This window comes from Equus asinus, chromosome 7 (genome assembly GCF_041296235.1).
Source record: "Equus asinus isolate D_3611 breed Donkey chromosome 7, EquAss-T2T_v2, whole genome shotgun sequence".
Lineage (NCBI taxonomy): Eukaryota > Metazoa > Chordata > Mammalia > Perissodactyla > Equidae > Equus > Equus asinus.
In genome coordinates, this window is record NC_091796.1 from 64,256,010 (window position 1) to 64,270,419 (window position 14,410).

Genomic DNA, 14,410 nt, shown 5'->3' on the forward strand with positions numbered 1-14,410 from the left:
CAGAGGACAGATCTAGTCTCTAAATCAAGAGTCGATAACCTAGCTGGTCCTGGGTAGTTTAGGAGCTAATCGAGAAGAAAGCTGCGATGGATTCTGAAAGTACAAATAATGATAGAGACCCAAAAGTTAAACTCATGAGACTTAGAGAGAAAGGCAATAAGCTTAATTAAAAGTTCTAAGGAAATTACAGAATTCCAACACATGGGCACAGCAATCTTCTACTCAGGACAGAGGTTTTCTATTGTTCACAGTGCATATAACTACAAAGCCACCGTTTAGATGGCTACTGGGCAGAACAGAGACACGGTAGAGATTTGGACACTTTGTTGAAATATACGAAAAATATCCTAATGTAAAATGTACTAAGACGACTTCAGAGTATAGATCAGGAAAAACACCTCTGTATTTCAAGTGATCTTACTTTGGGAAACATTTTTGTGAAATGAGTCAGAGGCTGTTTTTGGGTACTTCTGTCCAAATATGAACATTTTTAGTTAGAACGGCGTATTGCTTTATGTATAATAATAAACATGCATGCAAGATGTAACCCAAAGGATAGATGGGCTCAGCTGATAGCAATAACTCCCTGAGTGCTACCCCAGCAGTGGCCTTCCCAGGGAGGTGCAGGCTTCGCTACAATCAAGAGTCTGGGAAACCAGGAGGCTGCTGCCACAGCTGCAGCTCCACAGCCCAGAAGCGCCTCACTCCTTTCTCAATTCTGCCTCTCCAAACCCTTCACTGAGTTGGGTATACAAGTCTCCTATGAATGCATCTGACTGGAATCTAAATCTCCCTGGAAATGAGTCTGGAAAATGCATTCTGGTTTTCTAGCCTTTGCTGTAAGGTAAGGCACATCAAAAGGAGTGTGGAACAGCGAGGAGCCAATCTACTGCAGCCTCCACCAAGTGCGCCGGGTGGAGCGAGTGCTGTGAGTTCATAGGAATGGTTCTCAGGGGTACGGCTTCCTAGACAAACTGATAACTAGACTGGAAGTCAGCCAGGTGGTTTCAGTGAATAATGTCACCACAAGTGAGAAGTGCATCGGCAATCTACAAGACCAGCTAACTGCCCTGCAGAGAAATCGTGGCAAGCTGCAGTAGGATGCCTTCAGCTGCAGAAGAACCACACCAACCTGGAGAGGAAATTCTTCTACCACCTGAACAGTATACCAATCAGATGGAAGAGATGAAGGAGTAGTGTGAAGAACCAAAAGAAGTCACCAAAACGGGAAATGAAGCTGTAGTCCAAAGAACTGAATGGGAAAAAAAGACCAAAGCCAGGAGCTCTGAGCCCTGAGCCAGGCTCAGCCCCGGCCACAGGAAGCAAGCCAGCCACAGTTGCCACAAGAGAGTGGAAACCTGTCCAGCAGTACGTGTCTCAAACACCAGACCCTAGTTCCGAGACAGCTTTGGATTTGAAGAGACGAGAGAAAACCAATGAGATTCAGGTTGTCAGCTAGGAAGGGCCTCAGAGGAGGATCTTGGGGCTGCCCCAGGAACCAGCAGAGAGGAGAGTGTTGAAAACGACAAAAATGCGCAGGGAAGAAGGGCTGGGGAAGAAGAACATGGCCAAACCCCAGAGGTGCCAGCTACCCTACTGGTGAGCCAGGAAAATCAAGAGACTGGGGACCCTGAGGGGGACCAGCTTGTCACCAGTGAAGGTCAGGAAGAGGAGTGGGTGTTGACGAGGAAGGGAGAAATCAGCAAAAACTGGGAGGAGATGACTACAGCACAGATGGGACTGAGATAGAATCTGAAAGAGAGAAGCAGGCAGCTCGCTCCTGCAGACTGAGGAAAACCCACACATCCTAATGCTGAAGGATTAGGAGAAAAGAGACACCACAAATTTACTTGACAAGTGAGAAAAGCAGCATCACACACTTTAAGTGAGGACCATGTTAAGAGATTACAACAAAATATTCGTGTGAAATTGATTATAGTCATGCATCGCTTAATGACAGGGACACATTCAAAGAAATGCATCTGTAGGTGATTTTGTCCTTGTGTGAACGTCACAGAGTGCACTTACACAAACCTAGATGGTGTAGCCTACTACACACCTAGGCTACATGGTACTAATCTTATGGGATGACTGCCATATATGTGGTCTGCTGTTGACTGAAACGTTGTTTTGTGGCACATGACTGTACTTAAAACTGTGACAAGAACTAAGTTGAAAAAATAATATCTAAACACAAAAAAGAACCTAAAGGAGTACAGAAACTGCTGAAAACCTTTCTCCCCCAGCAAAGTGAAGTTCATTGAATATTACTTAGTAGACATTCCACTATTGACACTGGTGCTCCAAGGCATTCCTTACCTCTTAAGTTCATCTGATGAGCTGGTGTGCCACTGGATTCTTCTTTGCTCTTATAGCAAGAAATAGATGTATCTTTGAAGGTGCACCAATATTGCTTGTAACCTTTGAGAGTCAGCTTTTTTGGCCTATGTGTCAAATAGAATTGAAAGAAAAACCAAGTTTGATGTAACTTTATCAATGCTATGTTTAGCAGTAAAGTGTCACAATATTAAAAGTCTGAGGCCAAGTTTTACATCTGCTGAGTTCAGTTCCCTTTGGCCAGTGTGTTCACTTCAATGCTGCTGTTACTGGATTTGCCCCTTCCTTCTCAATCAATCTACTCAGGAAGATCTCACAAACAGTTGAGTGGGCAAAGGAGAAAGACAGGAGGGCCAACAGTCAGTCTTTCTGTCCACCGCAGCCATCGCTACTACTAGCAGGCCACATGGAAAGGACAGGAAAATAAAGGTGAAGTAACTATCAATAACCGCAAGGTTCCTAGTCTCCCAACGACCTGCAGGTTCATGGATGTCTGCAGGGCTGCCTTCGGTTGGTGCCTCTCTGAACAAGCAAGTGCAGATGGCATGCAGAGTGGGGGAGGTGCTTCTCTCTCAAGGATGTGTTTCAGTGGTGACTTAACTTGCCATTTCAAAGTCAAACATAAAGAAGACACGGCAGTCCTGAGAGAGTGGATAAAGAAGGGGAGACGTAGATGAAAAAGGTGTGTAAAGGGAGAAGAGAGAAGGTAGGTAGGAAGTGGCATCTGAAATTGTGCCCTTATCTCAAAAATGTTACATGTTGAGCTGTTCTATGTTTAGAATAGAAGAGAATAGAACTCAATAGAATCTGGGGCTCTGAACAAGGAAATCGCCACTGGCATTAACAGTTCACTATCCACTGCTTTCACCCAGAGGGGATGCTTTATACAGATAGGCTGCTTCACGTCTCAGAAACTTCAACAGTGCAATCTAGGTTACAGTCTTTTTTTTTCTCTTAAACTATTTATCAGATAAAACAATTTAATGAGTACTGTGATTTTAATTTGGTAAAGATGGTTATTTTCCCTCATTAAAATTTAGTGTTCACCTAATTCGTAAATGCCTTTACAGATGCATATGCCAAATTTACAGTAAATTCCAATAATGTGAACATGACTATAAACCTAGCACTTATTATTCATTAATATTTGGAATCCCTCCCCTTTTTGTACTTACTTGAAAACTTTAATATAGTCAGCAAGTTCAGGAATGGAAGTGATGTCACCCTAGGGAAAGAATGAAATCATTTTTTTTCTTATTTTTCTTGAAATGTGAAACTCTGTTTGGTATCTGATATCAAGAACTAGCTTACTTAATAAAGAAAGAAAATTATATAAAATAGATTATAAAGATTTTAAAAGTACCATCATATTATATTATATGGTCATTATATGGCACACAGGCATTTTCAAATGGTATAAAAATCTGATCGACATGGCAATTTATACAAGCCACAAGAATATACCATTGATTCTAAAATCTAGAACTGTTGGTACCTGCATATAGAAATTTTGTAAATCATAACAGCCCTCAGATAAGTGACTCTTCTGTAATAACTAAGTCCCAAGCTTTAAAACTAAACTTAGGGGCTGGCCCCGTGGCCGAGTGGTTAAGTTCATGAGCTCCACTGCAGGTGGCCCAGTGTTTCGTTGGTTTGAATCCTGGGCGTGGACATGGCACTGCTCATCAAACCACGCTGAGGCAGCGTCCCACATGCCACAACTACAACGACCCACAACGAAGAATATACAACTATGTACCAGGGGGCTTTGGGGAGAAACAGGAAAAAACTAAAAAAAAAAATCTTAAAAAAAAAAACAAAAAAACTAAACTTAGCATTTAAAATTTTTCCTGAGATCTATTTTTCTCTTCTTTTTGTAACATTGCAGATTTGGAGATCACTAAATGGATTTTACCGTGACTCGAGATTAACTTTTCCTCTGCAGAAATGCTCTCCCACCACTTGTCAGAGTATCAGAAGATCGTCTTTACGTATTAGAAGCACTAGAGACTACAACAATACTAATTTTAAAACTTTCCCTGAAAGTTTCTGAAAAATCAGTGTCTGAATTCTCCAAAGTATTAAATATTTCTCTACATCCCCCAAAGACTTCATGAGAACCTAAACTGACAAACAGGTGAGAATCAATTCAAACTAAGTTAAGTAGGTAAAAAGAGTTACCCTACCAAAATTGTTGATGTTTTACCCCCTTCCAAAGTAATCTCCAGGTCTGAAAGAGCAGCATCGACTTCATCAACTTCTTTGTCACTGTTGTTCAAATGATTCTCTGATGTCATGATTGACAGCTTATTGATATGATACTGAAACCAGAAATATTTTATTTAAATGATTGTTCTAACTGTAAAACTTCAAAATGAGACTATGATCTGCATCTATGTTGAATGTTTTTCATCACCTAATTTGAAAAGATAAAAGTTTCCAGGTAGGAAAATGAAAGACATGTCATCTGAAATCAATGTCTTAATAAATATTAATCCAAAAAAAAGTAGGGTCTTTGGACATATACAAATGAATTCATAGCCTGGGAGGCCCTAGGACGGAGAGAGATGTGTTAGATGTGTTAATGAGCAGAGATTTTTTACTTTTTTTCACTCACCGCAGTACTCCCTGTGTCTACAAGGGGGCCTGGAACCAATGAATATTGAAGAAGTGAAAAGATATGCATAAGGTCTTTTATAGAAATGGACTAACACTGATTCCCTTCCATTACTACTAGACCAGCCAGAAGGGGGAAGCAGTCATCACTACCACGTGGAGAGCTAAAGCTCTACTTCCCCAGACCCCTTCAACGCTAAGACACGAGCAGAGGGAGGCGATGTTTATGTTCTCAGTTACAGGAAGGTGACACGACAGGTTACGTTCATATCTGAGTACACGCACACGAAGACTCACAGGTGTGTGTGTGTGTGTGTATGAGTAGTGATAACTACTCTATGTAGTGCTACATGTAGATAACTACCCTATACGCAGATAGAGAAGTCCCTAAGAATAACTAGCCAATTTTAAATACACCTAGGGTAAGTGACTTGGAACAAATATTAATATTTATTATTTTGATGCTAAACCTTAGAGAGGTTTTATACAAAGGTAAGCAAAACTTTTAAATCATTTAATCAGTTACCTTTCAAAGCACTAAGCAGCACTCCAAACTTCTGAAGTATTCATTCACTGAACACAATCTATTCATGAGGGCAATTATCAATGTCCTTCTGTAAGATTTAGTGAACTAGTAATGAATAGTCTCTGGCTATACCTAAAGTTGTACTGAAATGAGATCCTTAAAGTGGTAGACACTTCCAGGTTTACAAATCATGGGGAATGAGGTGGGCTGAGTCCCTCAGCCAGCAGCCTCAAATGTCAGAGTATATTAAGAATCACATGGGGGGCCGGGTCGGTGGCACAGCAGTGAAGTTGGTACGTTCCGCTTCTCAGCGGCCCGGGATTTGCCAGTTTGGATCCCAGGTGTGGACATGGGACTGCTTGGCATGCCATGCTGTGGTAGGCATCCCACATATAAAGTAGAGGAGGATGGGCATGGATGTTAGCTCAGGGCCAGGCTTCCTCAGCAAAAAAAGGAGGACTGGCAGTAGTTAGCTCAGGGCTAATCTTCCTCAAAAAAAAAAAAATTAATAAAAAATGTGGAGAGTTGGTTAAAAATACACATTCTTAGGTTCACCCCCAGAGATTTTCATTCAGCAAATCTGGAGTCAAGCCTGGGATCTGCATTTTTACTAAGTGCCTTCGGTAATTCTGATGTAAAAGGTCCTTTTAAGTTACACAGGAGAAACCCTGGCTGTGAATAAGACTGGTCCTAAACTCCAGCTCTGCTTTCCAAGGTACACGGGATATCTGTTAACTGTTACAATATGTACTTGGACCTAAATGCTTTAAAAAGAAACAGTGTTCCTAACTTACCTACAACATTTTTTATCCACAGCTTCTTTCTTTGAATTGTTATTATTTATTTATTTTACTAACTGTAGATTTATTTTACACAAGTAACCAGAAATCCCATGAAGAATAGTTCAGAGTACAGGCTATGTTTGAAACAAAAAATAGTAGGCATCTCTTTCAAAATACCCCCCCACCCCTTCATGTCAGTCTCTGGGAAGGCTCCTAACAATTCAGGTGATCTGCAGTTCAAAATTCTGTCATTAAATCTAGATCCTGAAATGGTGCAGGAGAGCTACGCTCTAGGACATTCAGTCTCCACAAATTAAAATCTATGGTTTCTGAGGTGTTTTCTACTGCAGTGAAATGGAGTATCTTCTGTACATTGGGAGAGAGTGGGGGTGGGGGAAAGCTGCAGAATAATCCCATTTCTCTGAAAATATGACTCACTCAAATATTTTTTGAGCACCTACTAGGTGCCAGGCACTGTATGTATTTGTTGGATTAAAAACAAAATTAGGAATTATTTTTGTAATAAAAAGAAATGCTATACAATAAGATCCATGAGTTTTTCCCATATATGTTTTATTATTCTATCTTGGCAAAACCTTCAATGGAAAATTACGAGCCTGTATTCTAAGTGAGAAAGATGCAGGTAGAAAGCCATAACCAAGCGTGTGACTTTCAATAATAGTGCTCCAGAATTTAATTTGAGAAATTCCTCAGATAGTCTGAATCATCCAGAAACACAAGAGAACATTCCTAACTGGTTGATTACGCAAGTCTCTAGAAAATGACTGATTAAACGAATTCATCCGCCATCCAAGATTTTCCTCGTCTGAGCTTCATTTCAATTCCCTTCTTTCATCATGTAAACGAAGGAGAAATTAGCTGTACTTCCTCTTAAGGACAACTTTCTGAGTCCTAACTGGAAAACTTTTCTGGGTGCATAAAAGCATTTGAAAGACTGAGAGCATTTTTGTGTTCTAAGGAAAAAATGAAATCATTTTTATAGTGAAAGCTTTTCATAACTGAACAGCAACTTTGCTTCTTGTATTTTTGTTACTTAAAGAACATCAACTTTATCAGTACTTTAGGCAGACCGGAATTCCACCACGATCTGAGAACACTTACCAAAGCCTCGCTCAGATGTCTGAAATGTAAGGAAGATTAATCTAGTGGTCATTGGCCCTCAGGGTCTCTAAGAATGCTGATTGTGTGGATGCCACCCTAAAATTATTTTCCCAGAGGGGCAGCAGTAATGAAGTAAACACTTTTGCAAGGCCTCCTGTGTAACTGTGAAGCAGGTGGTGTGCCAGAACCACATTTGGAAAAACACTGGCTTGATCTAAGGAAAAGGTTACCTACCCACTTCTTAAGGATTATCGTTCTAAAAACTAATTTATGTTTAGTTTCACTAGTCTCTTAAAATTTTATCATCTTTAAAGGGGTTATTTCTGCCACGGTCCATTTCACAAATATTACCATCCCCAGCTACTTATGAAATTATATGCCAGCAAGATTCATTTCAGAAATCTGATTTTTTAACATAGATTTCATTTCCAAGGGAAAATTGGGCATTTTTAAGCTAATATACATCTAGGGGTGGGAGGATACTTTTTCTCCTACAGGATACAGAAAAATAACTATTAAGTATCCCATATACTAAATTCTTACATAAGACAAAAATTAAACTAAATTGATGTGTTTATTTTGCTTTCCTAAGTGTCCACTCATTTTCTACATAGCGAAAAGCAAAAGTTGTTTATCAAAATGCTATTAGGATTACTACGCCACTTTACTAGTTAAAAATAATTCCCTACCCTTTCCCCCCAAAAGTGCTATTTACCAATACTCTCCACTACCTGCAAGGCTGCAAACATCATCATTTCTTCTTCCGTGCATTCAATTTCTTCTAGGAGAATCGCCCATTTGGCCTGCTCATAAAGCTGATTGATTCTGATTGCATCATACTGCAGCAAAAGAGACAACTCTTTTGTAATATATCACCTTTAACATCAAAAAGTTTGAAAACTCTTAATATTCACTTTTAAAGCCTGACAAGAAAAACTTAATATACAAATTTTTTTCTGGGATTTTTATTCCCTATCGAATACTCAAGAAGAAAGATGTCTATCTGGTTAGGTATACCTATATATACCCACATCTAATTTTCCATTAAAAATGACATTAAAATATACCAAAGGTTATTATTCAGTATTAGAAACAGATTCTGTATGTTATTTTTGAGGGAAATAACCATTAAATATTATAACCCTCAACAAACAGAGTCTAACTTGAAGACATTAAAGTAAAGCAGATGGGGGCCAGCCCCGTCGCCGAGTGGTTAAGTTCATGCGCTCTGCTTCAGTGGCCCAGGGTTTTGTCGGTTCAAATCCTAGGCGCAGACATGGCACCGCTCATCAGGCCATGCTGAGGCGGCGTCCCACATGCCACAACTAGAGGGACCCACAACTAAAAATACACAACTATGTACTGGGGGTATTTGGGAGAAAAAGGAAAAATAAAATCTTTAAAAAAAGAAAAGGTAAGGTAGAACTGATTGCTTTTCAGTATTGTTATTTCAACCTGCCACACCAAAATGTCATAATCAGAGTAAATTATTTATTTGGGGGAACACCTTACTCATCGTGGAAAAGCATACACAGACGAAGTGGCAGGTCCTTGGAAACAGTAGTTATTTTAAAAATTTAAAATATAGGGTACATGTATATTACTTGTGAAATAGATTTACTTAGATGTTTTGAATTATCCATGTAGTTATGTTAATAAAAATCAACAGTGACGTCTTAATGTCTTAACAACACTATCATAGAATGTTAAAAATAAATAACCCCCTCCCCAAATGTAATTATGTTCCCAAATAATTACTTTGGTAATTTCACTAAAATTAGATAGGATATGGCCTGAAAAGGGATTAAAATGGTTTCTTTAATAGTCCTATTATATACATTTTACTGTTGTATAAAGAATTAAGCACATAATAAAAAAATGGTAAATATGCATATTAAAATCTAGACATGAAAAGGATAGAAGGTAGTCAAGAGAGGTTTGTTCCCCCTCCGAAGATGACAGGGAAGCAAAAGATTCAAATCTCTGTACCATGTGTTTCCTGGGGGGAAATACTCCAGATTTTTATAGCAAATTTAAACCTTATCAGAAAAGCAAAGTACTTTAGTAGCATAAATGATGCCAATCATTTGATAGTAAAAACATATTACAATGATGGTTACTAAACAGCAAGAAATGTAGGCACAAAAACAGCTTTTTTGAAGCAACATCTTTTGGTATACAATTAGAAATCTGAAAGTAACTGAAAAGGTAATCTGGCAGCAAACTTTTCTTTCACCTAAAGTACAAGTGAAGAGAGGCGTAAAAAAAAAAAACAACAAACCCCAGAACTAATGTTACCAATTCTGCGATACCAAACTAGTGCCTTTAAAATACAAATCAATCAAAAATTCAATTACCTTAACAAAAAAGAGAAAGATTCAGTTATGTTTCCAACTTACTAAACAATAAACTTATTTAAAATACAGATGCTTTTGCTTAAAGCTTTGGGTTTTTAATATTACTCAAGACTTGCTATACACAAATAATTCCTTGCTCCACCAACTTTCAAGAAACGAACATCCACATGAACAAACAAACCAAACGGAACAAAAGAAGAGATCCCTCTAAACCCTAGGTACCTTTGGATTCAAATCAAAAAAGCTGTAATACTTGAACCGGAGCAGCAAGGCCTCATTTTCCTTCACATCTTGTTCCATGAGAGATCTTGAGGAATCAAGCCATCTAGACAAATTAACAAGAGCAGTGGAACAGACCAAGACAGAATTAATGAAATATTTCTAACTCTAATCAGATAAAGAAATTCTTCAATTGTATCTATATTTTAAAACCTACCCTTGGTTGATTTTCGCTTTGTCAAGAAGAGCTTGAGGCTTGAACATTTTTGCCAAGATTTCTGGTGATGTGATTGGCTGACTGACAGCAAGGATACCAGGATTGCCTTCTGACAAAGCACTGTCACCAAACCAAGCTGAAGTCGGTGACAAGGGGCTTCCATCATGAGCATCGTAAGTGGGGGTCATTGTTTTACTATAAAGTCCTGGGCTTGAATATATACTTCCTAACAAATAACACGAAAAATAGGTAGTAAGTATGAAGTGCAGATCTTACTTTCGAAGAATACATGCTAAAATGACATAAAGCACATTGTGAAACACAAGCTTCATTCTGGAAGGAAAGCTTAGTACATTATTTCACCTGTCTTGAAAATATGTGAAATGAACTTTAACTCTACTTGTATAACATTAAGAACATGTAAACAAGATCAAAAGAATTAAGTTGGTGAAAATTCTGGGAAAAAATCAGTTCAAGAGAATTAGAAGGTAAGTTAAGGATATAGCTGAAGCAGACAGACCAACTTTCTGTTTTTAATTGTGGCAAGGCTCACCTTTCAGAGGGCCAATGTAAAGAACATCGGTGCCTACAGGAAAGGAAAGAAAGGAATTCAGAAGGTAAAGGAAAGGCAACAACAGAAGACAAAAACAAAAGAACGAAAAGGAAATGAGAAAAAGAAAAGCAGATTTTTCCTAATTGTGAACCATAAACTGAAATAAATATTTCAAGTGGATTTAAAAGTGAAGAACCTTAGAAGCTATAACATAAGTAAAGTAAGTTTTCTGTCCAATTCAAAAGAAGGAAGCTGTGCTCCAGTGAAGTGTCTAGTGAGACAATCATGTCCACACCATCACTCTCCGAAACCCACGCCCTGTTTTAAGGCAGCTCAATGTAAAGGAATACATTCACTTGAATTAAGAGAGCAATTTTATGTTAATGCTTTCTCAGTGCACAGCTACACTGGTCCCAGCAGATTTATAAATAAAGCATTAAAGCAAAGAGGCATGGGGGCCGCCCTGTGGCCACGTGGTTGGCTTTGCGCGCTCCACTTCAGCTGCCCAGGCTTTTGCCGGTTCGGATCCCAGGCGCCGACATGGCACCGCTCATCAGGCCATGATGAGGTGGCGTCCCACACAGCACAACCAGAAGGACCCACAACTGAAAATACACAATTATGTACCGGGAGGCTTTGGGGAGAAAAAGGAAAAATAAAATCTTTAAAGCAAAGGGGCAATACAATTTTGCCCTAGAAAGAGTCTAACAAAGGTACACGTTATAATTAAACCCCCTGAAGGCAGGGATATTGTCCTTTTAATCTTCTGATTGCTTGGTTAATTATTAAAGGGCTAGACATAGAGAGGCTACACAAATAAAAATTTGTTGACTTAGTCAACTGATGATATAGCTTTCATTATTTAAACTCTAAAAATTAAGGATACTAAATTAAGACTTTTTGGGGAAAAAAAGGTTCGGAATTATATTAAGTACAAAGCACCACCCTCTAAAGTCCTAACTCTATTAACCATATTTTGTCTTTCAGTCATAATTTTTTTATTTTTGAGGAAGATTAGCCCTGAGCTAACATCTGCTGCCAATCCTCCTCTTTTTGCTGAGGAAAACTGGCCCTGAGCTAACATCCGTGCCCATCCTCTTCCACTTTATATGTGGGATGCCTGCCACAGCATGGCTTGCCATGCAGTGCCATGTCCACACCCAGGATCCGAACCGGCGAACCCTGGGCCACCGAAGTGGAATGTGCGAACCCAACTGCTGTGCCACCAGGCTGGCCCCGCAGTCATAATTTTTAAAAAGAAAATATGTAAGTGGGTATCACAACATTATCGGATGATGGAAAGAGAATGGCTGCTTCCCTTACCCTATTTAGGAATATGCTTAGGAATCTCTCTCCTTTCCTCTCTAAACCCCCTGCCCTCGTGCAAGGATAGAAACAAAACCTATGAGAAAGTGGTAGTAAAGAGAGAGATTTCTGTAGTCATCATGACCTATTTCAGGAAGAGGACACAAAGTAAAAGAAAATAAAAACAAAAACAAAACTCTTACTAGCCACAGGGTATCTGATTTGATGTCCCCAAAATGTGTTCTTCCAACGTGAGTACTAAAACACCTCATAGAATCAACATTGTTGAACTCGAATAAGCAACAAAAAAAGCTGTGAACTCTCCTTTTTTTAGCCTTTAAAGAGGAATATTAGGACATTTAGTGGTAGCTTTAAAAGCTAGAACCTTAACCTGTGAGGGCATTTTGTGAAAGAGTCATGTGGTCACCCACACTTAGTAAAATAGCTGAAAACACTGCTCCAGCTCAGCTGGGCAAAGACTAATTCTGCTATACAGAATATACATGCAAATAAGGTGTGGAAAACATTATCTTCTAGGCAGAATCTCCTGTTTATTTCAAAGATCTAGTGAATAAATCTTTAAGAACATCAGAACACTGAAACATCATTCCTAGTATGATGATCTATATAATAACTACTCAGAACGGAGTAAAGTTAGAATTGACAATTTCCTTTATGAAGTTTCTAAAACAGAAAATATATTGCCCTAAATCACACAACATTTAATAGATTCAGCCACCCAATCCATTCTCTGCCCTCTCAACTTCCTGTACTTCATGTTTTCTACACTTCATATCTGATCACTGCATTGTCCCTATTTGTTAGGCACTCCGCGGCAATAACTCACTTAGTGTTCCCAACAACCCTATTACCCTTATCTTAGAGGAGCGAACTGAGGCGCAGCAAGGTTAAAGAACTTGCACAATGTCAAGAGCTCAACAGCTGCAGAGCCAACGATGAATGAGCCAGTCTGCCGCACTACACCACTGCCTCCTAGCTTTGTGACTTATCTAAGTTGGTGTGCGTTTGTTTAGAGTTTTGTTACTGATGTCACCACCACTGCTACTGCAAACAATGCCTTCCAATAAACGTCTTGTACTTATTTCCCAATTCTAGCACCACTGCTGAGTCAGAGGATATACACAGAAAAGTTGCTGACAAGTTGTACCACAACTGCTTACAATATTGTCATACACAGCGATCAAGAAATGGCTTCTTCTTGGGGCTGGCCCCATGGCCTAGTGGTTAACTTTGGCAAGCTCTGCTTCAGTGGCCTGGGTTCAGTTCCTGGGCATGGACCTACACCACTGGTTGGCAGCCATGCTGTGGCAGTGACCCACTTACAAAACAGACAAAGACTGGCACAGGTGTTAGCTCAGGACAAATCTTCCTTAGCAAAAAAAAAAAAAAAAAAAAAGGAAGGAGGGAAAGAAAGAAAAAAGAAAGAAATGGCTTCTTCTTGACAGAGTAGCAAGAGAAAAAGCTGAAGTGCAGGTTTCACCTTCAGTTTAGTACATTTTCTGTACTATTTGATTTTTTATAGTTAGACTATATTAACGTATGACTTCTGTAATTAAAAAAAGATATGAGGTCCATTAGTATGTATCATCAATTGAAAAAAAACAAATTACAAATGTGTGTATAACACAGTCCCACTTTCATTAAAAACAAAGATGAATACATAAATCTGTAATATTTGAATTTTTCCTATGAGCATACATTAATTTTATAATTAAAGAATAGTTAAAAAAATTTTTTTGATGCTTAAAATAGCATGTTACAGTTACAAAAAATGGCATCCTGCATAAGCAACTTTCCTGTGCCAAGCAAGTAAAACAAGAATTTCCTATTTCTACTTACATTACAGATCCTAAAATTAGTAATTTTTAAGTCAGTACTATACTGTAGAATAATTCTTACTGGGAAAAATTACTTTCCCCAGACGGGATCAGGCTAGAGTTCAACTGGTTTCCTCCTCATAGGTAATTAAAGATTAGATATTTAACCTAGTTACAGCTAGGAAGTGGCAAAGCCCTCAATAGCAGGTCAGCTGAGCACAGCTGTGTAAGCAAGGTATTTAAGAACTCACAGAATTCTATGATAATGTTAAGAATTTGACTAAAGTCTGAGAATCATTAATTCGCTCATGATCCTTTACCTCTTGAAACATTACTTTTAAAAAAACCAAACTTTGTTGAGGTATAATTTACAGACTAATATTTTAATCAAATGTTCCTATTAGAATTCACAAAAGATTTACTCTAAATATTATAACTAGAGATGATACTACGTAATGGTTAGAAACATGAATGCTGGAGTCAGACAGACCTGGATTTGAATTCTAACTCTGCCCCTAATGGCTTGGTGATCTTCAAC

The 14,410-nt window shown here is 38.7% G+C and overlaps 1 protein-coding gene and 1 pseudogene across 6 annotated transcripts in view; one reads left to right on the forward strand and one right to left on the reverse strand.

The window, feature by feature from the left end:
* The window catches only part of FERMT2 (FERM domain containing kindlin 2), a 73,974-nt gene that overhangs the window by 11,710 nt on the left and 47,854 nt on the right, over positions 1-14,410 (reverse strand). For 3 of the 6 annotated variants that reach the window (XM_070513645.1, XM_070513643.1, XM_070513641.1), the window contains exons 5-11: positions 10,730-10,762; positions 10,177-10,402; positions 9,963-10,065; positions 8,115-8,222; positions 4,524-4,658; positions 3,513-3,562; positions 2,320-2,444 (exon numbers count right to left, since the gene is read on the reverse strand). In XM_070513645.1, the coding sequence (XP_070369746.1) occupies positions 2,320-2,444; positions 3,513-3,562; positions 4,524-4,658; positions 8,115-8,222; positions 9,963-10,065; positions 10,177-10,402; positions 10,730-10,762 (780 nt within the window). The remainder of the gene's footprint in view (positions 1-2,319; positions 2,445-3,512; positions 3,563-4,523; positions 4,659-8,114; positions 8,223-9,962; positions 10,066-10,176; positions 10,403-10,729; positions 10,763-14,410) is intronic. The other 3 variants (XM_070513647.1, XM_070513646.1, XM_070513644.1) reach the window with 1 other exon arrangement.
* On the forward strand, positions 933-2,029 carry LOC123286980 (Golgi membrane protein 1 pseudogene; annotated as a pseudogene).